Source organism: Cetorhinus maximus, chromosome 15 (assembly GCF_964194155.1).
Source record: "Cetorhinus maximus chromosome 15, sCetMax3.hap1.1, whole genome shotgun sequence".
NCBI classification, from domain to species: domain Eukaryota; kingdom Metazoa; phylum Chordata; class Chondrichthyes; order Lamniformes; family Cetorhinidae; genus Cetorhinus; species Cetorhinus maximus.
In genome coordinates this window covers 58250080-58274701 of record NC_135893.1, presented here as the reverse complement: position 1 = coordinate 58274701, position 24622 = coordinate 58250080, and the positions used below count along the sequence as shown (strand labels likewise).

The window sequence follows — 24622 nt, the reverse complement described above, 5'->3', positions numbered from 1 at the left end:
AGAATAATTCAGATCAATGATTAGGGTACAGATACTGATTCAATTGATGGCATAAAAGAGTGCGAGCAAAACAGAACAAGTAAAGAGGGCACTTGATAGAGCGCATACCTCTGCCATGCTGTGTTAATTCAACATTATTACAATTATGCAGCTCTTCCTTGAGGCTTTTCCCTGACTGGTTGATGCTCTGTAATTACAAAGTGAAAAGAGAAATAATTTCATTAAGACCTTCCATGTCACAGGGACCAATCCACATCCAACAACCTGCTCTGAAAATTCTGCTCACATTTTGACAACTGTGACAAATTCCACCACAGCAGCTGAGACAATCCACAACATTCTAAAACAATGAACAACATTCTTAATAAAACAACCCACAACATTCTAAAACAAGTCAATTCACTCCATCTCTCAATGTTAACAGATCTTTTAAAAAACACCAGGATCTGGATTTGGATCCACATCCTGGCTAAATAATAATCAGTTCTTCCTTGGACCATAGCCAAACTGTGTACCAAGTTTGTTGAAATCCATCCATTAGTTTTTGAGATATATTGTTTACAGATAAACAGACTAATGGGTGAAACATTACCTCTGCCCATCTTCAGTGGCAGAGGTAAAAATGCCAGAAGTCATCACTAAGTTTCAGACTCAATCTAACAAAGCACAGGACAGGGGTCGTGGGAAAGGAAAATCTCACATTGGCTTCTGAAACAGGAATTGTCAGTGTGGAAAAAACTTTACTTCTCATTTAAATTGTGCTGTAAACTGCCCTGGGACTGATATGTAAAGGGAGCTTTACTCTAACTCATGTTGTACCTGCCCCGGCCGTGTTTAAATGGACAGTGTTGACAGAGCTTTACTCTATACCTACCCTTTGCTGTACTTGCCCTGAAAGTGTTAGATGTAATATTGTTGAGGCAGTTTTATTCTATACTTAATTCATGATGTACTTGACCTCAAGGTGTTGGAGTCCCTTTACTCTTTGCTATACTTAATGCTGGTACTCAACACAAAATATGGGGGAATTGTTCAATTCACCAACACGTATCTATAACTTTGGTGAGCAGCACAACTCACCATAAAATTTAAGATTGTAAACTGGATTGTGTATAACAAAATAAATAAGGACTGAATGAAAGAAATTGTAGATCAACTGCAGAGATAGTTCTACAGAATGAAAACTCGAGTGAACTCAGCCGCTGGAGTAAGCGAAAGTGCCAAGGGCAGAATATTCTATGAGAAGAACAGTAAAACGGAGTTTGGAAACTAGTGGTTGGAAAGAGCAGCTATGTGATGACCTGATGAAGACTGCAGTGATGTTTTCTCCAGTAAAATATCACACTGACACTCCATGAAGAATGGGCGAGGGTGACCAGCGCAGGGAAAAGAGAAACTGGTGTGAGGAATATTGAGTTGCATTTAGTTTTCCTCCAAAAGTGAGATTCATGCGTACAGCAGAGAAAGATGCTATTCGATCCATCATGCTTGTGCTGGATCTTTGAAAGAAAACATCTAACTAGTCAGACTCACTCAACTCCTTCTCCAACTCCAGTACGCTTTATTATTCATATACATACCTCTGAGTCCTAACTTTCGACCTGCGGCCTGTCCTCTCGCGCCGGTTGCCATGGCGTTCTCCCACCCGGTTACCATGTGATCAGCCATTTGCGGACCGGAAGTGCCCAGCCGCGCGCTCCTGGGCCAGTTCCTGTCAGTTAAAAGAAGATGGCGGCTGTGGAAAGGGAGCGCTGTGCTTGGCGCCGCGGCCACTCGCACACTCACTGTTAAAGCCTTACACGCATGTTTAGCTTTCGAATTTCTCACTGCTGCACTTTACATTAATGAGGTGAGTAGAATTGCCTTCCCTCGGGACTGCGGGAAGTGAGCCGGCTTGGGCACTCGCAGTCCCTCCGACCGTTTTCTTTGATGCCGTGCCGCCGCTAAACGGGGGGCCCGTCGGGGGAGGGGGCTGGGAGGCAGACAGAGTGAGGCAGGCAGGGCAACTGGGCCCCTCGGCTGCTGCAGCCGTCAGGACTGGGCCTGTGTGCAAACCCCGCATTGCAGCGCTCTCTTCTCAAGGCCTTTCACTGCGGTTCTGTTTTTAAAAATAACACGTATAATGGCTTTCTGATTCTAGCCTGTTTAATTGCAGAGGATTGGAGGCTAACGCTACCAAAGAAGCTCAAGAGAAACTAAACAGGTAAGATTTGCTTTTAATTCATTTTGCAGTTTTTTATACATACATACACACACACATATATACACACACTGAATTTGGGGAGGAAAACGTGTGACCTTCACCAACCACTAGTTCAATACAAATAAAGCTCCCCACCTCTCCCACCGCCCCCCACCCCATCTATGAATTCAGCTGTGAAGAAAAATAGAATAAATTCGAAACTTGAAAATGTTGGAAATAATAAGCTGAAAGAAATAACATTGGAAATGAGGCCAGTTGGCACCTAAAGGGGAAAGGCATGTTAGCCTATGACGGGCTGTATTGCCTTGTCACAGAATTGGATCCTAACTGAGTGCATTTCGCAGGAATCGATCAGCCTCACTGCAAGAGAAAGAATGTAAAAAATGGATTGGAGGAAGAGATGGTCTCTGCCAATTTCAAAATAATTCAGCAGAGGTTTTCAAGTGTGATTAACCTTTCAGCTGGCTGCTTAATTAGTATATGTAATTGATTACATTAGTTATTACAGGATGGCTGGAAATAGATTGCTGTTAAAATTACTCCAAAGGAGGCTTTAACACAGTCACGTTGGAAGTATTTTTGCTCCTTTTCTGAAGGCAGTCACTACCATTCATGGGTGATGGGTGTCTCTCAGATCTTACTAGAGTGGCTATTTTTCACAACTTTCATTTTTGTAGTACCCTTTTAATGTAATAAAATATCTGAAGATGCTTCATAGGAGCATAATCAGACATAAATTTACACCGAGCGAAAGAAAACATAAGGACAGATGATCAAAAGCTTGATTTAAGGAGGAAGGTTGTAAGTGTCTTAAAGGGGGAAAGAGACGGAGAGATTTCCAGAGCTTGCGGACCAGGCAGCTAAGGCACGATCAACGGTGGTGAGAAGGAAGGTGGGGTGCAGTGGAGGCCTGTGTTGGAAGAAGTTTCTCAGGAGGCTTGGGGGGTGGGGGTGTGTGTGTGTGTGTGTGCGTGCACAGAGATGGGGAGGGGAAATGCCATGGAGGGATTTGAACATAGGATGCGAATTGTAAAATGTATGCCAGGGAGCACAGGGATGAACGGGACTGGCAGTAGAGTTTTGAATGAATGCAGATATATCAAAGGTCAGCCAACGAGATGGGTGGATGTCAGGATGTTAGTTTATTCAAAATTGAGAGACTGCTGTTTATGGCTATTGTCTTGCCTTTGCTGTAGAATCACACAGACATGTAGTGCATGTCCTCAAAAGCCAAGAAGAAGGTCGAATCCTCGTACCTTTTCATTTTTATAGTATTCACAAAGCAACTTTTCATTTATGTAGCATGTATAAATGAAGAGAAATGTTCCAAGATGTTTCTGAGACATTGAGGCATAAGGGGTCACTCAGCAAAAGACTGATCTTACCTGTTCTGTAACTCTCAGGTAGTTCCTTATGAGGTGCAGAGGCAGAGGCATTCAGGGAGATATTCAGAGAATGAGGCCTAGGTAGCTGAAGCTATTGCCACCAATGATGATGCAAAGGAAGGGGGAGGGATGGAGAGTTTGGGATATTAATGTAGGGTTGAATGAAGTTATGTAGTTGGGAGAAGAGAGGCCTTGGAGGTATTTATCAGAAGAATAAGAATTTTCTACATCATTGACTACACTTCAAAAACACTTCATCTTACACTCTCAAAACTTAAGCTTATTTAAAACTCCATTCCATGCCCTAACCCTCACTAAGTCCATTTCATCCATCATCCTGTGCTCACTCACCTACATTGGCTCCTGGTTAAGCAAAGTCTTGACTTTAAAATTCTCATCCCTTGTTTTCAAATCCCTTTGTGACCTTGGCCTTTCCTACCCCTGTAACCTCCTCCAGCCCTAAAACTCTCAGATCTGTGTTCCTCCAATTCTAGCTTCTTATGCATCTCCCATTTTAATTGCTCTACCATTGGTGGCTGCACTTTCAGCTGCCAAGGTGCTAAGCTCAGATAGTGTTTCAGATGTCAGAAGTAGGAATGGAGGATTGGGATTCCCTAAGTTAGAAATTCAAATACCTGCCGACATTACTAAAAAAACTCAAGGCGCTGGATCTGTCTCTGGATCCTGTGATTGAAGCATCATTCACTGTGGATCTAACTATAAAGATAACATCAAATATTATAGAGTTTTGAAAATTTTACAGGAAATTAAGTTTTTTAGTGAGAGGTCATGTGGGTTTTTTTGATATCCGTTTGGCTCTGGCTAGTTAGAACATAGAGATGTCTTCGCAAATATTCATTGTTAAGCCCAAGAAGAAAAATCGATTGCGAATGAGTTAATACAATGAAATTCCCTCCCTAAACCTCAGCACCTCTTTACTCTTTTAAGATGCTCCTTGAAAACCTTTCTCTTTCATCTGCTCTAATATCTCTTTATGTGATTGTCAAATTTGTTAAGGCTTTTTGAGGTGCCTTGGGGTATTTTGCTATTCATGAAAGGTGTTATATCAATCCAAGTCTCTCTTCCTGCCTGTTTCTGTGGATAAGCATTTAATATTTGAACTGTTGGGGAACTGTTGTGAGGGGCGATTTTTGCCATGGTGTGTGGTAGGATACAAGCAATAAAGTTTTTTAATTGAGCTGATGTACACAGGTGGAGGCTGTGCAACTGGCCAGGAGAATGCCGTAATAGTCAAGTTTAGGGGCGGGGTCTCATGCTCATGGCATTGGTTTCAATGACCGTCGGACAGAGGCATGCAATATTGAGGTGGAGGTAGGTTGCCTTTGTCATGGAGAAGATATGGGATCAGTAGATCAACGCAAAGTCAAATATGATGCTGAGGTTATAAATAAATCTGAATTAAGAGAAAGTTTCTTCTATGGCCAGTGCATAAGTCTGTACTTGCACTTCCTCAACTGGTAAGCTCCTGAGCAGAACCATAGAAAGGTTACGGTGCAGAGAGAGGCCATTCAACCCACTGTGTTTGCACTGGCCAAAAAAAAAAGAGAAAAAAGAAACTAGCTGTTCATTTTAATCCCACTTTCCAGCATCTGATCTGTAGCCTTGCAGGTTACAGCACTTCAGGTGCAGATCCAGGCACCTTTTTAAATGAGTTGAGCATTTCAGCCTCGACCACCAACTTAGACAGTGAATTCCAGATGCCCACCAACTTCTAGGTAAAAAGGTTTTTCCTCATGTCCCCTCTAATCCTTCCACCAATCACCTTAAATCTATGCCCCCTTGTAATTATCCCCTCATGTAGGGGAAACAAGTCTTTCCTGTCTACCCTATCTAGGCCCCTCATAATTTTTACACCTCAATTAGGTCACCCCTTAGCCTCCTCTGTTTTAAGGAAAACAACCCTTGTCTATCCAATCTCTCCTCATAGCTGCAACATTCTTGTAAATCTCCTCTGCACTCTGCAATTATGCCCTTCCTGTAATGTGGCGACCAGAACTCTCTACACAATTCCAGTTGGTTAGCATTTTACACAGTTCCAACATTACATCCCTGCTTTTGTATTCAGTACCTCGTCCAATAAAGGAAAGCATTCCATATGCATTCTTGACCACCTTACCCACCTTTCCTGCCACCTTCAAGGACATATGGACATGCACTCCAAGGTCTCTCACTTCCTCAACCCTTTTCAATAACTTCCCATTTATTGAGTATTCCCTTGCTTTGTTTGCCCTCTCCAAATGCATTACCTCACACTTTTCTGGATTGAATTCCAGTTGCCACTTCTCCATCCACTCAACCAAACCATTGATATCATTCTGGAGTCTGCAGCTATCCTTTTCACTATCAACTACACGGCCAATTTTTGTGTCATCTGCAAATTTCCCAATCATGCCTCTCACATTTAATTCTAAACCAGTGAAATATACGACAAACAGCAAGGGCCCCAACACAGTCCTCTGGAACACCACTGGAAACCGTTTTCCATTTGCAAGAACATCCATCAATCATGACCTTTTATTTCCTGTCACTGAGCCAATTTTGGATCCAATGCACTGCCTTCCCCCGTATCCCATGAGATCTCATTTTCCTGACCAGTCTGCCATGTGGGACATTGTCAAATGCCTTACTGAAATCCATGTAGATAATATTCATGGCACTACCCTCGTCAATCCTCCTTGTTACTTCCTCAAAAAATTCTATTAAGTTAGTAAGACACGGTCTTCCCCTCACAAAATCATGCTGGCTATCCCTGATCAATCTATGCCTTTCTAAGTGACAGTCTATCCTGTCTTTCAGAATTGTTTCCAATAATTTGCCCACCACTGAAATCAGACTGAATGGCCTATAATTTTCTAGCCTAGACCTTGCACCCTTTTTAAATGATGGTCCAATGTTCGCAGAACTCCAGTCCTCTGGTACCTTGCCTGTACCTAGCGAGGATTGGAAAATGATCCTCAGAGCATCTGCTATTTCCTCCTTGGCTTCCTTCAACAGCCTGGGATACAATCCATCTGGCTCTGGTGATTTATCCACCTTCAAGGATGCCAGCCCCTCCAGTACTTCCCCTCTCACTATGCTATGGGACAAGGTTAAAGATGCTTCCTGTAGATAAGAGATCAGATCAACATGTCAACTTTGGCTTAGCTAGGAGCAATCTTGACTTTGAGTCAGAGGTTTGTGGGTTCAAGTCCCACTCCAGGGACTTGAACAAAAATCTAGCCTAACATTCCACTGCAGTACTGAGGCAATGCTGCACGGTCAGAAGTGTTGTCTTTCACATGAGACATTAAACTAGACTTTGCTCTCTTAAATGGACATAGTGTTCAAAGAAGAGCAGGGGAGTTCTTCTCAGTGCCTTGGTCAATATTTATCCCTCAATAAGCAATGCAAAAATAAATTATCTAGTCATTATCACATTTGTGAGCCCTTGCTGTGTGCAAATTGGCTACCCTGCTTCCTAAATTACAACAGTAACCACTTTAAAACATGCATCACTTGTTTGAAGAGTTTTGGGATGCCCTGAGGCTGTAAAAGGTGCTACATTAACTTATGTTGGCCTTGTATCTATCTTTTACCCCCAGATGCTGGGTTTCTGAGATATCACATAGAAAGAGGCAAGTAAAAGTGATTTTTTAAAAATTGGAGTTTAAATCTAATTTCCAGCGGTTGGCTTGAATTACATTCAAAAGGGCAATTTTGATGCTGCGGGGAGGCATTTGAGGATTTTAAAAAAAACTTACTCTTTTTCCCTACAACCTCCTTCCACCCCCTTCAATTTTAGTGCCTTTCCTGTTCCAAGGACTGACACTCTAGGGAATTTTTCAATGGCTAGGACTCATCCAAGTTAATGTGCAACAGTAGGCTCTTTCCACTTAGATTAGGAGAAATAAATGCGAGAGGACATGGCTTTAGGGTGAAAGGGGAAAGGTTTAGGGGGAACTTCTTCACTCAGAGTGGTGAGAGTGTGGAACGAGCTACCATCTGACGTGGTAAATGCGGGCTCGCTCTTAAGTTTTAAGAATAAATTAGATAGATACATGGATGGGAGAGGTCTGGAGGGTTATGGACTAGGTGCAGGTCAATGGGACTAGCGGAATAATATTTCGGCACAGACTAGAAGGGCCGAATGGCCTGTTTTCTGTGCTGTAGTGTTCTATGGTTCTATATGAAGGTCTTAACAGTGTCTACTAACAAGGAATTTAGCTGAGCTCAATCCCTGTGTTATTGGATAGTTATCAGGAGTAGGGATTCAGATCAACTTTTTCCCTCCCATAACCTACTGTAGAACTCATCCTGGCTGAGATTGTCTAATTCAGCACAGGCTCAGGATCAAACCTGACTCTGAACCATAGCAGAGGATAGTTTTAGGGATATGTACTTTGTGTACTTCTGCATTAACCTTTGTTTATTGCTGGGCCAACAGAGAAGAGCAAACGTGAGCAATTGTGTGCTTAATCAGTTTTGCCCAGGAAAACTAGGGTGTTAATTTTTACTGGAAAGCTTCCTTTGCTCCTCATCTTTACTCTGGAGTTTCCAAATAGCCAAAGGTGAACTTGATAAGCACTGGTATATGCTGAAATTTCAATATTTAGAGCTTAAGTAGCTTTCCAGTACCAGAGGAATATAACTTAAATTTGAATCAGCTGATTCTGATGCATGCTGCTGATGATTGAAGTCTTGATCTCTTGGCTCATCCTGTGGACCCACTATTCCTATTACTGTCATATGTACAATAATTTACAACTACTTAGGATAGCTGAAGTTTTACTTGAGGGACTGGGACAACAAAATATATTGAAGGCATTCGAATATATCAAGACTCCTGCATTTGTCGAGTTTCTGTTGGTTACAGTTTTATGGTTGTAATTATCTTATAATTGCATGTGTTTTGCCACTTGGTTAAAGTTACTGTAAGTTACATAACATTAATAAATGTAGGAAGCAGCTGTCAGTATTTTTAAAAACTATAATTTGTTTGACTAAAATGGAAGTTGGTTTATCAGTGGCTGTGATCCAGAGCTTCAGTAAACCAGGACTGAGTCATGTTGAAGGTATCCCTTAAATAGGAAGGCAGATGATCATTATCATGCAGAAGGCTCAGTGACTGAATGGTGACCTTTCATTTTTCATTGTACTTTAGCATGAATTACATGCCCTCTAACTCCCTGGTTGTTTCTGGTTTGTGGAAAATACATGCTCCACACTCCAGAAGTTTCCCTGTATTTGTATCTCACATGGATTGCTTTCCCAATTAGTGCTAGACACACACTGCTCTTGTTGTATAAACAAAGCTGGGTTTATTGGAACACCTAGAATAGATCAGTGGCTGAGCCTGCTAGGATCCTAGCCAACATTTTTATATCTGGTAGGTAAGTTTTTGTTTTTTTTTTAAAGTCCTATGCAATGCTACTTAACATTGGTACTGGTTTGAGTGGATTTGAACATTGTGGTTTTGATGCCAAATATAAGCTTGAAATGTAAAAATGTTCTAGCAGTCCTCCTTGACAATTTTGCATGTAGGAGAGCTGATGACCGAATTGTATTTAAAGTTTCCAATTTTGGCTTAGCATTTAAGAATGGTATGATGGTGAATATTAACATGTGCCAACCTATTTCTCCAACTCACCTGGAGAGAAATAGGATGCACTTGTTTAAAGAACAATTTCCTTAATGGAATTCTAAGGTAAAAGGATAAAGTCTGTGAGAGATGCGTTGAATATGTACTTAAACGGAGATTTAAATCTTTAAAAATGGAAAGCATGTTTTGAGCCTTCACTGTAGTTGACTCTAAGGTAGCTGGGAGGGAATTTGCCCTCCCGAGATAAGCAAGTGGGACGGATTCAGAGAAATTCTCTGTGCAGAACGAGGCTGTATGATTACAACCTGAGGAAGTTTTGAGGTAAGTGTATCCCTAATAGTTAGCAGGTACATACAAGTGGGTTGAAATTATGCTATGTAATATTGACAAAATCGTTCTATACCAGTATATAAGTTTGTTATGTATTTGTTCAAAGGACTAAAACTGAGGAGCAATGTAAGAATGTCCAATTTAAGAATAATGTTTCAATGTTTGATTTTATTTAAACATTTTAGCTCCTGATTTATTTTTATGGATTAATTGTTTTTCTTTATATCTGTCTCTCCCTTTTGAGATTATCTCCATTATTAATCTGTAGTATAGCAACTCTTGAGTGTCAAAGCCAGGTAACAGGAAATTGAAAACAGTATCGCTTTTTTCATTAATTTACTTATCCAGAACCCTGGGTTACGTGAAAGGAAAAGCTGTAAAGAATGATTTTTTTCCCCGTTCTCGTCTGTATGTTGCCCCCCCCCCCCCCCCCCAAAAACACGATGGACTTCAGCTTAATTTAGAGCCAAGGCCACTGGAAAATTGCAGGTGATTGTGCCAAAAATTCCCTAATTTCTTACAGAAAAGTAACTGTTGCCAAGCCTGATAAATTATATTAAAGCAACTTAACCCTTCAGTGGCCATTGTTGTGGAAGATGGCTTGTTCCTGGCACTTCTCCCATCTGGGGACCACTGCCCTGTTGATTTAGTGTTGTTAATTTTTTTCTCCCATTCTTTTCAATTTATTCATTGGATGTGGGTGTCGCTGGCCAGGCCAGCATTTATTACCCATCCCTAGTTGCCCTAGTTCAGAGGGTATTTAAGAGTCAACCACGTTGCTGTGGGTCTGGAATCACATGTAGGCCAGACCAGGTAAGGATGGTGGATTTTCTTCCCTAAAGGACATTAGTGAACCAGGTGGGTTTTTACAACAATCGACGTGGCCATCATCCGACTTTTAGTTCCAGATTTTTATTGAATTCAAATTCCACCATCCGCCGTGGCGGGATTTGAGCCCGGGCCCCCAGAGCATTATCCTGGGCCTCTGGATTACTAGTTCAGTGACAATACCACTACACCAATGGCAGCTAGTAAAAGTGAGAGAGACCCCTGGTCAGCCGTGTGAGTGGAAGAAATTGGAGCATCTACCATCATTATCCATAGTTCCAGGCTACAACATGCATGTAAAAGTGTATGTTGCCACAGCAACTTGGGCACCTTCGGGACCTGGTTGGCTCAGTTGATTGGAAGGCTGGTATGGGTCAGATTGGTGCAACAGCAGAGTGTTCGATGTCCCTGTTCTGGCTGGGCTGGATTTGGGACCTGCCTCTTTGCCCTACCTGTGGTGGAGATCGCGGTGCTGTGGGTTGGACCTGCCTTTGGGCAGAAAACTCGAAGAAATCTATGCTGCACTCCCTTGAAGGCCAATATATCCTTCCTAAGGTGGTGCCCAGAATTGCTCTCAGTACTCCAGGTATGGTTTAACCATAGCCAGAGCAGAGCTTCTAGCCCCTTGTATTCTAGTTCTTTAGACATAATGACCAACAGTCCATTAGACTTTAAAGTACTGTTCTGTTTTCCCAGTTCATGGAGGTACTACCCTCCAATTCTCCCTTTCATAGATTATTCCTCCCTCGCCCTACAAACTTCAGAGGCGTTGGAGCTACTCAAAGAAATACTTCTATTACTGTTCAGCTTTGGACAAGAGTATTTTGTTTATTGTACACTGGTATTCCCTAGCTGCAGTACTGAATTCTGCATTTTAATATTTTTGATGCTGTATCCTTTTTCAATGCACACAGTCGCAAAGCCCATTTCACACTTTATCAAGGCAGTTGCGTTTCTTTGAGGTTCTGAACCTTTAGGAGTGGATGGTGTTTTTAAAAGTAATTTTAAGTATATTACTTCTCCATTCATTCAGTGCTCTGCCAATATAGCTAGTGTCCCTGTCATGCCTCCAGTGACAAGAGCTAATCAGTCTATCACATCTCTTCATATCCTACCCATTGCTTTGAAAATGAGAAGACCATATTGGGCTAATCAACTGGTCATTTATCTGATGTACTGTTTATGGGATCTTCCTGTGTTCAGATTAGCTGCCAAGTTTGCTTATGTAATTATCACACTTCAAAGTCAGCTGTGCAGCATGTAAGATGTCATGAGCATGTGAAAAATGCCATATGATTACAAATTCTTTCTTGGGCTTGGGTTTATCTGCTGAAGCTTCGAAAGTGTTCCTTAGGCATGTTGAGAGAGGGGAGATGGAAGGAACAGAATAGAGCACGAGAATCTGTGCTTTGCATTATAACGATGCTGACTCAGTTAATTTGTCATGACTTAACTCATTGGTTGTTCTCTAGTCTGAAACAGTTGTGGGTTTAATTCCTGCTGCAGGTGTAAAAGATAGGATCTGGTTGTACGCTCCAGGGCAGTACTGAGAGAGTGCTGCACTGTGGGAGGCTCTGTCTCTTGTATTGAGATGTTAAATAAAGACCCCAGCTGTCTTTTGGGTTTGATGTGAAAATTGCCATGAAACAGCACTTTGTAAGCCATTAATTGATTATAAAGCACTTTGTCTTAGCCTGTGGAGGGTTAAGGCGCTATAGAAGTGCAAGGTCACCTGATAACTGGAGAAAGGGATAGTCATTTAGTTCATTCATTCACCTAGCAAGATCTTAGTTACGTTCTCTCTTCCTCATCACCCCCACTTTATCTGGAAATCCTAAATTTTCTTTGTTGGTTTGAATCATATACCCTTGACCTATACCTGTAAATTTTCTAATATACCATTTGTAATCTTGCTAAACTGACTGTTACCAAAATTCAGTTGATCAGTATAAGATTTTTTTTTCTATGTAGGTTGGCAACAGAATTAGAAGTGAGGCTTCAGAAGCATCCTGCACTTCATTGTAACAGTTGACCTAATAAAATAAATAGGAAGTCTTAAGGTAGCAGATTTCAATGGTAAATATTAACAGAAAAATGTGACCAAAATGGTGATAATAGGCATTTGGGTTTGTGAACAAGGTTTCTTAATTTTACAAATATGTTGCAAGATTTTGTTTAAAAGCTGATTGATTGAATTTAGGAGATGATAGGAATTATTTTAAACAGCTGAAACTTCAGATTGAAATGTGGGTGTTGGATATCTGGTTGGGATTTTATCAGGCTTAATGTAAATTGGGCTCCTTGTTTTATTTAATTGTATCAGTGCTGAAAATATTAAGGTGAAAATGTGCCCTTAAACTGAAGGATATTTGCTCCCCTGTTAACTTGCATAACAGTTGAAGCATGTGAAACTTTGACGCATTCTGCGATTGATCGAGGTGTTACGTTACTGCAAGGATTTCAAACATATATGTCCTTTCTCCTCTTCCCACCCACAAACTGTGCCCTTAACTTCTCTGGTGAGTGTCTTAGTGTTAGCCTGTTAAGTTACAATTGTTTTTTCAAAGTTCTTCAAAGCTTCCAAAGTTTGAGAGCTGTTTCTAGTAATTATTCTCGGTAATAATTATGGGTGTTTTCAATGAGCCATGTTTTTAATGACCTATGATGAAACTGCATTACTGCATGAGGGAAAATATGTCCTTCAAGCTGGAGAATATTTGCTCAAATGAAGTTGCAGCTAAAATGAATGACATAACTGTGAGGGTGAAAGGGAGCATGAAGCACTGATAATTTCCACTTATGAGTGGGTCATGGTTTCGAACCAGACTGTGAAAACCCTAGTGCAGTAACCAGAGCTTCAAAGTCAAGAAAAAATAGATAGTTGATGGAACTGGCTGAAGATGGGTAATGCTCATCATTAAATTTCTGGTTTAGCAATGGCACCTCAAGAATTGCTATATTGATGGACCTTCCAGTGCATCTCTCCCTTTGTTTACCTGATATCTACTACCTGCCTGCATCACCTGGCCTAAATTCAGGTTCTTCATTTGGTGCTGTAGATAATTATAGGTGAGTGTGTTCTGTTACATCACAATGTTGTATAACTCCCTCCAGTCTTTTTCACCACCCTATCTGTTCTGAGAGAGAGTTTCCACATTTGGGAACGATTCATTCAGTGTCCTCTGGTATCTTGTTCAGCTTGCCATTATTTGATTTGGACCTTGACTGTAGGGATTTACAGGTCGTTGAAATAACCATCATCTGATATCTATGCACATGCATTTTCAATAAGAGATATTGATGATTAAAATCAGTAACCTGACTAGCCCTATCCATGTCCCTTTAACTGGAGGCACTAAACTAATTATAATGACCCAGTTATTGCTCTGGCTAAAATGATTCAACTCAGTACAAGTCCCTTTGCATCTCCTCCAAGGATGAAGTCTGAACCATCAGGGGAAAGTCTCTGGATTATTAAATTTGACAGGCACACCAGCATAGATTTGCATTTCAGGCTGGATTTCAACACCAACTTCAGTAGGAGAGTGAATAAGCAGTTTATTCTTGATGTTTCAGATAGAAGTGCTAGCATTTTTGGTCTGGCAACTTTTGAGACCCAGAAACATGCAATTTGTCTAAATTAGCCTAATTAAAACTTGTAACTGCTGTGTTCCTTTGTAAAAGTATACCAATGCATGGTACAACCAGAGTTGGTGTACCATACCAGATGTACTTTCACAAATACATATTAGAACTTGTCAAAATTGCAACCCTTAAGTTTTGTAGACAAGCCCTGTTGTTTTAATACATTTTTCAGGCTTCCTGCAGGATCAGTGTATGGTTCAGAAAAGGGTTTTGAAAACAGTGTCGACATGGGTTCATAATTTCATAATAGCTTGTGTTCATAAAAATACTTGGAACAGAGCTTACTGCGGAAGCTCTGCAAAAATCTTTGGCATGTTGGAGTTTGTTTTAACTGAGTGCTTTTGATGGCAGAATGGACCAACGTTCCACTTCATACCTATGATTCTACTCATGCTAGTTCCTGGCCTTGGTGGTCACTCCAAAGAGAGAGATAAATATTGAGGGCTAGGTGTGGACCGGGTGAGGTCATGCATATGCAGGCTTTATGCCTCAGTCTCAGATTGGTACTGGCCTGTCAAACCTGGAACCTCATGTTCTGTAAAGCTTTGCTACAATAGAGGGGTGTGACTAACTATTTGGCCTTTTCTGTTAATGCAGACGTTGTGCTTCAGTTAACCTGTTTGCTACAGTGAGTACAGACTCTGATTTTTGGCTGGCTGTCGGAGTGTTTGGTTCCATTACAACCCAGTCCTCATCTGTTAGTAACTACTGTTTGCTGTGGACATTATTTTGTTCCTTGGTATGTTACTTGGTGTGCTGACTGATGACTTGCAGCTGGTTGATAATGGGTGCAAGACAGCTGTGAACGACATGGAACTTAATAGGCTGGACATTGACGTTGCTTCCCTACAAGGGACAAGGCTAGCAGAGTGAAAGAAAAACATTACGTATTCAACTGACGGGGGAAGATTTCAGAAGAAACACTTGAGCAGTAAGGAACTTGCTACTCTTGATGATAGAACTCATCACAAATAGTTCAGAATGTTCTCCATTCTCCTGTCCACTCAAACAGGATTAGTTAACCTTATGAATATCAATGCTGCCAATACTGTTCCATGCAGAGGCAAAAGACCAGATCTACGAGGAATTTGACAACATAAGAATTTCTATGTCAGAACATCTAGATCTACTGAGAGATTTCAAAGTAAAAGTGGGCATGGATCATGAGACATGGTCCTTGTGCCTTTGGCACCATGGCTGGGAAAGATAAATAGGAACAGACAAAGACAGGTTGAGCTTTGTTGCTACCATAGGCTTTTTGTTCTATGATCAAGATGCAGACTACAGAACTGAGAGCACTAGGCCTTTGGTATGATTGCCCCCACATATCAAGTATGAGTTTTGGCAAGCTACGTTAGAGTCAGATGATTCTACATCAGCATGTATTATTTTGAGGGGAATTGGCTGCATTCAAACCTCGCGATCAGCAGAGATCTATGAACAGATATTTGTTCTCTTGATTAGGGAATAGTGGGGAGTGCAATGTGAAGAGAAGATGCAAGGAAATATTGTTACAATAATAAGTGGCAGCAGAAACCTGTATGCACCTTGTTAGACTGACCAAACTTCGTAATTGAAAAAATGAGCGTCATTATAATGAACCCTTTGACAAATCAGACTGAGCAGGTCTGTTATACTAGCACTGGGCTCTGATTGAACAAGTACTTCTTTTAAAATTCGTTGATGGGATGTGGGTTAGCCAGCGTTTATTGCCATCCCTAATTACCCTTGAACTGAGTGGCTTGCTAGGCCATTTCAGAGGGCATTTAAGGGTCAACCACATTGCTGTGGATCTGGAGTCACATGTAGGCTAGACCGGATAAGGACATTAGTGAACTGGATGGGTTTTTCCGACAATCAACAATGGTTTTATTTATGGCCATCATTAGACTTTTAATTCCAGTTTTTTTATTGAATTCAAATTCCACCATCTGCCATGGTGGGATTCAAATCCAGGCTCCTAGAGCATTACTCTGGGTTTCTGGATTTACCAGCCCAGTGTCAATACCACTATGCCACCACCTCCCCTTTTGTAGAGCACTGGTTTAGAAACTGACTAGCAGTTATATGTAAAGTATCCATTAAAATGTTTTTTTGTAATGTTGATAGCTAAGTGCATTTTGCTACGTCACCTTAGTGAGGCAAGGAAGGAAATGAGATGGACCTAGCTGTTGACTGCTTGTTTCTGGATGAACAAATAAATTGAGACTGCTTCAGGATTGATTGTTAAATTGGTTAGTTAAACAAATGCACTGATCAAAAAGCCACATCAGGGCTCCCCTGCCATGATCATCCTGTTAGAGGTCAAGTATTAGCTCTGTGGGTTCCTGTTGCTCACTAGTATGTTGGGGTTTTTTTTCTTTGATGGTTTTGACAAGATTTGCATGCAAAACATTTGTTTATCGGCATTACTTGACGTTCTCTCAAAGGCCTAGAGCAATTGCAATAGATAGTTTTGCAGGATGGTAAGATGGGGATTCTGACCGTGTATGTTTAGAAATGAATCACCTCTATCTTCTGCCTGACCTTTTCTTCAAAAGATGGCCAGGATGTGGCCCTGTAGCACCTCTGAACAATAATCAGGAAAACAATATCATATTTGGAGCTGGAGAATTTATGCAATTCTCTCCAACGAAACTTTACCAGACCATCTGTCCTTGGGTGAATCATGATGGCATGATACCTGGTGCAAAGTAAAATGGAAAAAGGTGGGTGGAACCCTAATATTAGGAATGACATAAGGATAGTAGTGAGGCAGGGTTTTGGTTCGACAAAGCACAGAGTAGTATCAGCATGGGTGGTGATAAGAAATAGCAATGGTCAGAAAGCTATTATATGCTCCCTAGCAACATCTACGCTGCTGGGCGTTGTATTAATAAAAAGACAAGGGGAATTTATAATAAGAATAATGCAATAATCATGGAGTATTTCAATTTTCATATAGACCAGACAAATCAAACTGCGAAAGTAGCTTGGAGAAGGAGTTCGTGGAATGAGTCCAGAACAGTTTCCTAGGAAAATGCATCATGGTACCAACAAGGGCTGAGGCTATTTTGAATCTAGCCTTGTGTAATGTGATAGTGTTAATAATCTCTTAAATTATCCTCTAGGGAAGAGTGATCATATGATATTATTTCACATTGAATTCTTGAGAGGCATACTGAAGCCTGAAAGTAGAGTATTGCACTTAAATCCAACTGCATAGCTATGAGGGGCAAGTTGGCTAAGGTGGATTAAGAAATTTGCCTATCTTAATTTAATCTACAATTGACAATCATGCCTTTTAATCTGACAGACATTTAAAGAAATACAGTATTTCATGATTCTCTCAATTTACATTCCATTGAGAGGTTAACAGCCAGCAACTTGTATTTATAGAGCACCTTTAACATGATACAACACCTCAAGACACTTCACAGCAGCATAAAACAAAAGTTCGAGCTACATAAGGAAATATTAGTTGACCAAAAGCTTGGTCAGAGGCAGGTTTTAAGGAGCATTTTAAAGTGAGGTGGAGAGGTTTGGAGAGGGAATTCCAGAGCTTAGCGCTCAGGCAGCTGAAGGAATGGCTACCAGTGATGGAGTGATTAGAATTGGGAATGCTCCATCGACTAGAATTAAACTAGTGAAAACTTCTGAGGATTGTGGAGCAAAATATGACAGCAAGGGGTGAGGTCATGGAGGGACTTGAAGACGAGGATGAGAATTTTAAAATTGAGGTGTTGTCTCCTGATTAAGCCATGTAGATTAGTGAGCACAAGGTGATGAGTGAACAGGACTTGGTGTGAATTGGGGTACGGGCAGCAAAGTTTTAGGTAACGTCGGGTTTACAGAGAGTAGAATATGGGAGGCGAGCCAGTTAATAATAGTACTAGATTAAAAGAAGAGGCTTATGTTGCCGAGAGCAGTGATAAACCTGAGGATTGGGAGAGCTTTAGAAACCACCAAAAAATTGGCGAGTGAGAAAATGGAGCTAGTAAACTAGCCAGAAATATAAAAATGGGAAAAAAATTGCATTTATTTTATGCCTTTTGCAATCACAGGACATAATAAGGCACTTTACAAGACAAGTGAACTACTTTTTGAAGTATAGTCACTGTTGTAATATAGGAAACAGATTGTAAGAGCTCATACAAGGATGCAATAAGGAAGGAAGTGGCAAAAGTAAATGTATGTCTCTTGCAGCTTGAGGTGGTGAAATTATAATGGGGATAAGAAAATGGCAGAGTCGTTAAATACTTTTGCCTTTGGAAGAGAAAATCAAATATTGGGGAACCAAGAGTGTTATGAGAGTGAGGAACTTAATTTCTCCAGTACTTTCTCTTTACTAATATTAATTTAATAGGACTAAATGCCAACAAACCCCCTGGACCTCATGGCCTACATTCTAGAGGTCTGAGGGAGGTGGCTGCAGAGTTAGTGGATGCATTGGTTTAAATTCTGAAACTGGTTGGAATGTAGCAAATGTAATACCGCTATTGAAGGAGGGAGGGAACAGGAAACCACATATGTTTTAAGGTGGTAGAGAAGGATATAATTATGACAAAAGCCAAGAAATTGGATTGGAGAAAAGTTGATTTTGAGGATCTGAGAATAGAACTTGGAGAAAATAAAATGGGCAACTAAATTGACAAACAATGATGTAGAACAACATGGGAAACATTTAAAATGATGTTCAACAGAATGCAGGGAAAATATATTCGGCTAAAAGGAAAAAAAAAACCTAAACACTAGTGGGACCCCGTAGATGAATAAGGACATCATAGAGCTATTGGTGATTAGGAAAGAGGTGTTTGCTCTTCTGCTGTCTATGTACTTAATGTATGATCAGAGAGAATATGAAGAGATTACGAGAGAAGTTTTTTAAAAAAAAGCAAAGGGAAGCTATGAAATTAAATTATCAAGGAACATGAAACAAAATAGTAAAATATTGTATAGGCACGTCAATTAAAAAAGGAAAGGCTGGGATGGGAATAGGAATATTAAAAGATAGGCAGAATAATACCATGGGTGACAGAAAAGAGATGGTAGAAATATTAAATTATTTTGCTTTGGTAGTTACCAAAGAGAGAGAACAGTGGGCATGATATTGAATGATACGAGTAATGAGATAAGTGCGTTTAAAATAGAAAAAGATGCATTGAATGAACTAAAACTCTCAGGATAAAGCCTTGGTCCAGATGGATTGCATCCACATATTTTAGAAGAATCTAGCATTACTGCTCATATTTGTTAGAAAAAGGTGTAGTGCCAGAGGACTGATGGATGGCTATTGTAATTCCTTTATTTAAGAAGCGGGACAGAACATGTCCGGAGAATTATAGATCCAGTCTGCTTAATATCAATGGTAGAAAAAACATTGGAATCCTCAGTAAAGGAGTGAATCGAAGAACATCTAGAAATAAAACATATAATAACGAATAGTCATTATAGGGTGTGGAGTAGCTGTACTTATTTGTAATAAATTGAATTTTAAAAGCGAAAGCCTTGCTTGTCAAACCTTATTGAATTTGAGTTAACAGACAGAGTAGACAATGGTAATGCAGCTGATGTAATTTATCTGGATTTTCAAGAGGCCTTCGATAAGTTGCCCCATAATACACTAATGAGTAAGGTTAGAGAATGTGGAGTCTGGTCAAGTGACAGGATTGGATTGCTAGTTGGCTTTGAAACAAAGCAGAGTGTGGGAATAAAGGGTAGTTATTCAGAGTGGCTATTCACAATTTACACTAATGGTTTGGTCTTTGAAATCAAAACCACAATTTTTGAATTTGTGGATGACATGTAATTGGAAAGGAAGTGTATATTCAATACTGAGAAGGACTGAAACAAGCTACAGGAGGACATTAATAAACTTGCAGAATGGGAAAATAATTGACAAATGAAGTTCAACATGGGTAAATGTGAAGTACTACGTTTTGGTAGGAAGAATACGGATGTCGCTCATTACTTGAAGGCGCAAGTCTAAATGGCATAGAGGAACAAAAGAATCAGAGTACAAATAATATCAATTGCTAAAAGTTGTGCCACAGGTTAGCGCCACAGGTTAGCAGGCCATTTAAAAAAGCAAACCAAGCACTGGGTTTTATTTCTAGAGGGATAGAATTGAAAAGTTGGGAAGTTGTGCTAAACCTTTATCGAATCTTGGTTAGACTAACACAGTTCTAGTTGCCATATTAGAAGAAGGATATAGAGGCACTGGGAATTTGCTGAGAAGATATACAAGGATGGATAGCAGAAATGCATGGATAAATGTGTCAGGAAAGGATTGACAGGCTGATTCCCTCTTCACCTGGAGGGAAAAAAGAAGGCTGAGGGGTCATCTAATAGAGGTCTTTAAAATTATGAAAAGTTTTGATAGTGTATAGAAAGAATTCAGAAGAAACGTCCTTAATCTAAGAGTGGTAAGAATGTGGAACTCATTACTAAAGGGAGTAGCTGAAGCAATTAATATTGATATATTTAAGGGAAAACTTGACAAGTGCATTGAGGAAGAAGGGAATAGATGGTAGATTTAGATGAGAAATGATGGGAGGAAGCGAGTGGAACATAAACACCACGTGGGCTGAATGGCTTGTTTCACAGAATCACAGTGCAGAAGAGGCCCTTCGGCCCACCGAGTCTGCAATGACATGTGAGAAACACCTGACCTACCTACCTAATCCCATTTACCAGCACTTGGCCCATAGCCTCGAATGCTATGACGTGCCAAGTGCTCATTTTAAAGGATGTGAGGCAACCTGCCTCCACCACCCTCCCAGGCAGTGCATTCCAGACCGTCACCACCCTCTGGGTAAAAAAGTTTTTCCTCACATCCCCCTAAACCTCCTGCCCCTCACCTTGAACTTGTGCCCCCTCGTGGCTGACCCTTCAACTAAGGGGAACAGCTGCTCCCTATCCACCCTGTCCATGCCCCTCATAATCTTGTACACCTCAAATCAGGTCACCCCTCCGTCTTCTCTGCTCCAACGAAAACAACCCAAGTCTATCCAACCTCTCTTCATAACTTAAATGTTTCATCCCAGGCAACATCCTGGTGAATCTCCTCTGCACATCCTCCAGTGCAATCACATCCTTCCTATAATGTGGCAACCAGAACTGCACACAGTACTCCAGCTGTGGCCTCACCAAGGTTCTATACAACTCCAACATGACCTCCCTACTTTTGTAATCTGTGCCTCGATTAATTAAGGCAAGTGTCCCATATGCCTTTTTCAGCACCCCACTAACTTGCCCCTCTGCCTTCAGAGATCTATGGACACACACATGGTCCCTTTGTTCCTCAGAACTTCCTAGTGCCATGCCGTACATTGAATACTTCCTTGTCAAATTACTCCTTCGATAGTGTATCACCTCACACTTTTCAGGGTTAAATTCCATCTGCCACTTATCTGCCCATTTGACCATCCCATCTATATCTTCCTGTAGCCCAAGACACTCAACCTCTCTGTTAACCACCCGGCCAAACTTTGTGTCATCCGCAAACTTACTAATCCTATCCCCCACATAGTCATCTATGTCGTTTATATAAATGACGAATAATAGGGGACCGAGCACAGATCCCTGTGGTATGCCACTGGACACTGGCTTCCAGTCACTAAAGCATCCTTCTGTCATCATCCTCTGTCTCCTACAACTAAGCCAATTTTGAATCCACCTTATCAAATTGCCCTGTGTCCCATGTACCTTTTCCTTCTTTATACGTCTCCCATGTAGGACCTTGTCAAAGGCTTGGTTGAAATCCATATAAATTACATCAACTGCACTACCCTCATCTACACACCTTGTCACCTCCTCAAAAAATTCAATCAAATTTGTTGGGCATCACCTCCCTCTGACAAAGCCATGCTGACTATCCCTGATCAAACCTTGCCTCTGCAAGTGGAGATAGATACTCTCCTTCAGAAATTTCTCCAATAGTTTCCCTACCACTGACGTGAGACTCACTGGCCTGTAGTTCGCTGGGTTATCTCTACAACCCTTCTTAAGTAGCGGAACCACATTAGCTGTTCTCTAGTCCTCTGGCACCTCCCCCGTGGCCAGAGAGGAATTAAAAATTTGGGTCAGAGCCCCTGCGATCTCCTCCCTTGCCCCCCTCAGCAGCCTGGGACACACATCATCCAGACCTGGAGATTTGCCCACTTTTAAGCCTGCCAAAAACTCCAATACCTTGTCACTCCCTATATCAAGTTGCTCAAGAACCTCGCAGTCTCTCTTCCTGAGTTCAATACCTTCATCCTCATTCTCTTGGGTGAAGATGGACGTGAAGTATGCATTCAACACTCTACCGATGTCCTCTGGCTCCACCCATAGATTGCCCTCTTGGTCCCTTATGGGCCCTATACTTTCCCTGGTTATCCTCTTATCCTGCCTTATTTTACTAAAATCCACTCTCCCCCAATCCAAACATTTTTTTGCCATATATCTTGTGTAATCCTATCTTTACAGTCTATTTTAATGGCTTAGATTAGGGGTTCCCAACTGGGGGCCTATGTGACAATTTCAAAGGATTAACCAGTGGCTACTTGTCTCCTCCAAGCAAGCAGTTTAATGTAAATTTCATGCCAATCTTGTTACAATATCCATGGCCCTGAATTTTACTTTTAAATCCGAAGCCACTCAATTAACACCAACTCAGCATCACTTTAGTCACTGGCCATGGCCCTGCAGAGGGCATAAGGAACTAGAAACTAATACTTGGCCCTAGGGGCTCATGGTCATCGGCCCAACCTGGTGTTGACAAGGATGCCACATCCAGTTTCAGCTTAAGCATTCAGCTTGGCTCGTTAGTAATGGACGAGGGGAAGAGAGAGCTAGTATGACCATCAACATCATCGGTCTCGACAGCACTCATCATCTCTGGTGAAAGTGGTCTACCTGCTTCAACATAACTGAAGCAGGATTGACATAGAGCATCATGTGCGCACGTGCTTGTTGGAGATATCTCCTCTCTTGACAGAAGTTTCACATGAAAGTAAAAATAATCTACATGTTAAATTGTATAACTAATTTTTATTCAGTAAAAGCCATGTTGTGTTATAGAGACCTCTGGAATTGTCATGGCACAGGAGGTGGCTTCAGAAGCAAAAAAGCTCAGGACCCTTAACATGGGGAAGGGGAACTTGCATTTATATAGCACCTTTCATGGCCATCAAAAGTCCTAAAGCTGAAGATTTTCTGTATAATGTATCCAAGTTAGCTGACAATACAAAGCCAGGTGGGAAAAGAAGCTGTAAGGAGGGCACACACAATCTGCAGATATAGGATAAGTTGGACTATAATGTGGGAAAATGTGAGGTTATTCATTTTGGTAGGAATAGAAGTTTTTTTAAGTGTTCCGAAACTGTTAAATGTTTGTGGGATTAGGGGGTCCCTCTACATGAAACACAAATTTAACATAACAGGTACAGCAAATGGTGTGTTAGCCTTTATTGCAAGGAGATTGCAGTACATGGGTAAGGAAATATTGGTGCAATTGTACTAGGGTCTGCTGAGACCACACCTGGAGTTCTGTGTACTGTTTTGGTCTCCCTACTTAAGGAAGGATACATTTGCCTTGGAGGGGGTGCAACAAAAATTCACCAGATTGATTTCTGGGTTGAGAGGATTATCTGACCAGGAGAGATTGAATGGAATGGGCTTATATTTTCTGGAGTTGAGAAAAATGAGAAGTGACCTTATTGAAATATAGATTCTGAGAGAACTTGACAGGGCACATGCAGGGAAGCTGTTTTCCTGGCTGGAGAGGCAAGGAATAGGGACATACCCTCCGGATAAGGGGGTGACCATTTAAGACTGAGATAAGGGGAAAATTCTTCAATCAGAGTTGAGAGTCTTGAAAATTTTCTACCCAAAAAGGATTGTGGATGCTTAATTGTTATAATCGAGTATATTCAAAGCTAAGATCAATAAATTTTTGGACTCTTAAGGGATCAGTGAATATCAGATTGGAAGATGAAGTTGAGGTCCAAGATCAGTAATGATTTTATTAAATAGTGGAGCATGCTCAAGAGGCTGTATGGCCTCCTCCTGTTCTTATTTCTTAAGCGGCCAATGCTGAGCCACTGTCTGATGGGAATCAGGTATGGATGAAAAGTGTTAGTCACGGCTTAACTTTCTTCATGCAGGTTGCTTTTATTTTAATCTGTGCAACAGAGGGGAAAGAAATCAGTTAAGTCCAGCTTGGATTCTGATCCTTTGTTTTACATTTCTGTATATGGGTAAACATTCAGTAGTCAGCCTTTTGAACCACACATTTTATACATAGGGTTCTTATCATGCTGCTGTGCATTTGTAATGCTGAGTTATCATATCAGCATTGCTTCATAAAATACCCCTTCAAATTTGAACTATGTCAATGCAGTCCTATACAGCAGGGAACTGGGGACAATAATGGTGAGTAAGTGACAGTGATGTTAAATACGATGGATAGATTTTGTTAGTTGACTAGCTCTGCTGATTTCAGCCTTCAAATTACTATCTGGGCAGTTTGCTTCACTTTATTTCTGACGGTTTCCCCCCCATTTCTCAGAGATTCATACCTTAATGGGGGTACAGCTACATGGGTACTGTTTACCTTTCATTACCTCACCCAGATGGCTGCTATTTGTGTGCATTGATAGTAAGTTTTAG

At 40.9% G+C, this 24622-nt stretch overlaps 1 protein-coding gene across 9 annotated transcripts in view; it reads left to right on the top strand.

Annotated features, from left to right (window-relative positions):
- LOC144690709 (trinucleotide repeat-containing gene 6A protein-like) overlaps nucleotides 1-24622 on the top strand; it is a 248042-nt gene that overhangs the window by 70615 nt on the left and 152805 nt on the right. For 8 of the 9 annotated variants that reach the window (XM_078558471.1, XM_078558467.1, XM_078558472.1 and 5 more), the window contains exon 2: nucleotides 2156-2203. In XM_078558471.1, the coding sequence (XP_078414597.1) occupies nucleotides 2156-2203 (48 nt within the window). Of the gene's footprint in view, nucleotides 1-1706; nucleotides 1850-2155; nucleotides 2204-24622 lie in introns of those variants that run through there. The other variant, XM_078558466.1, reaches the window with a different exon arrangement.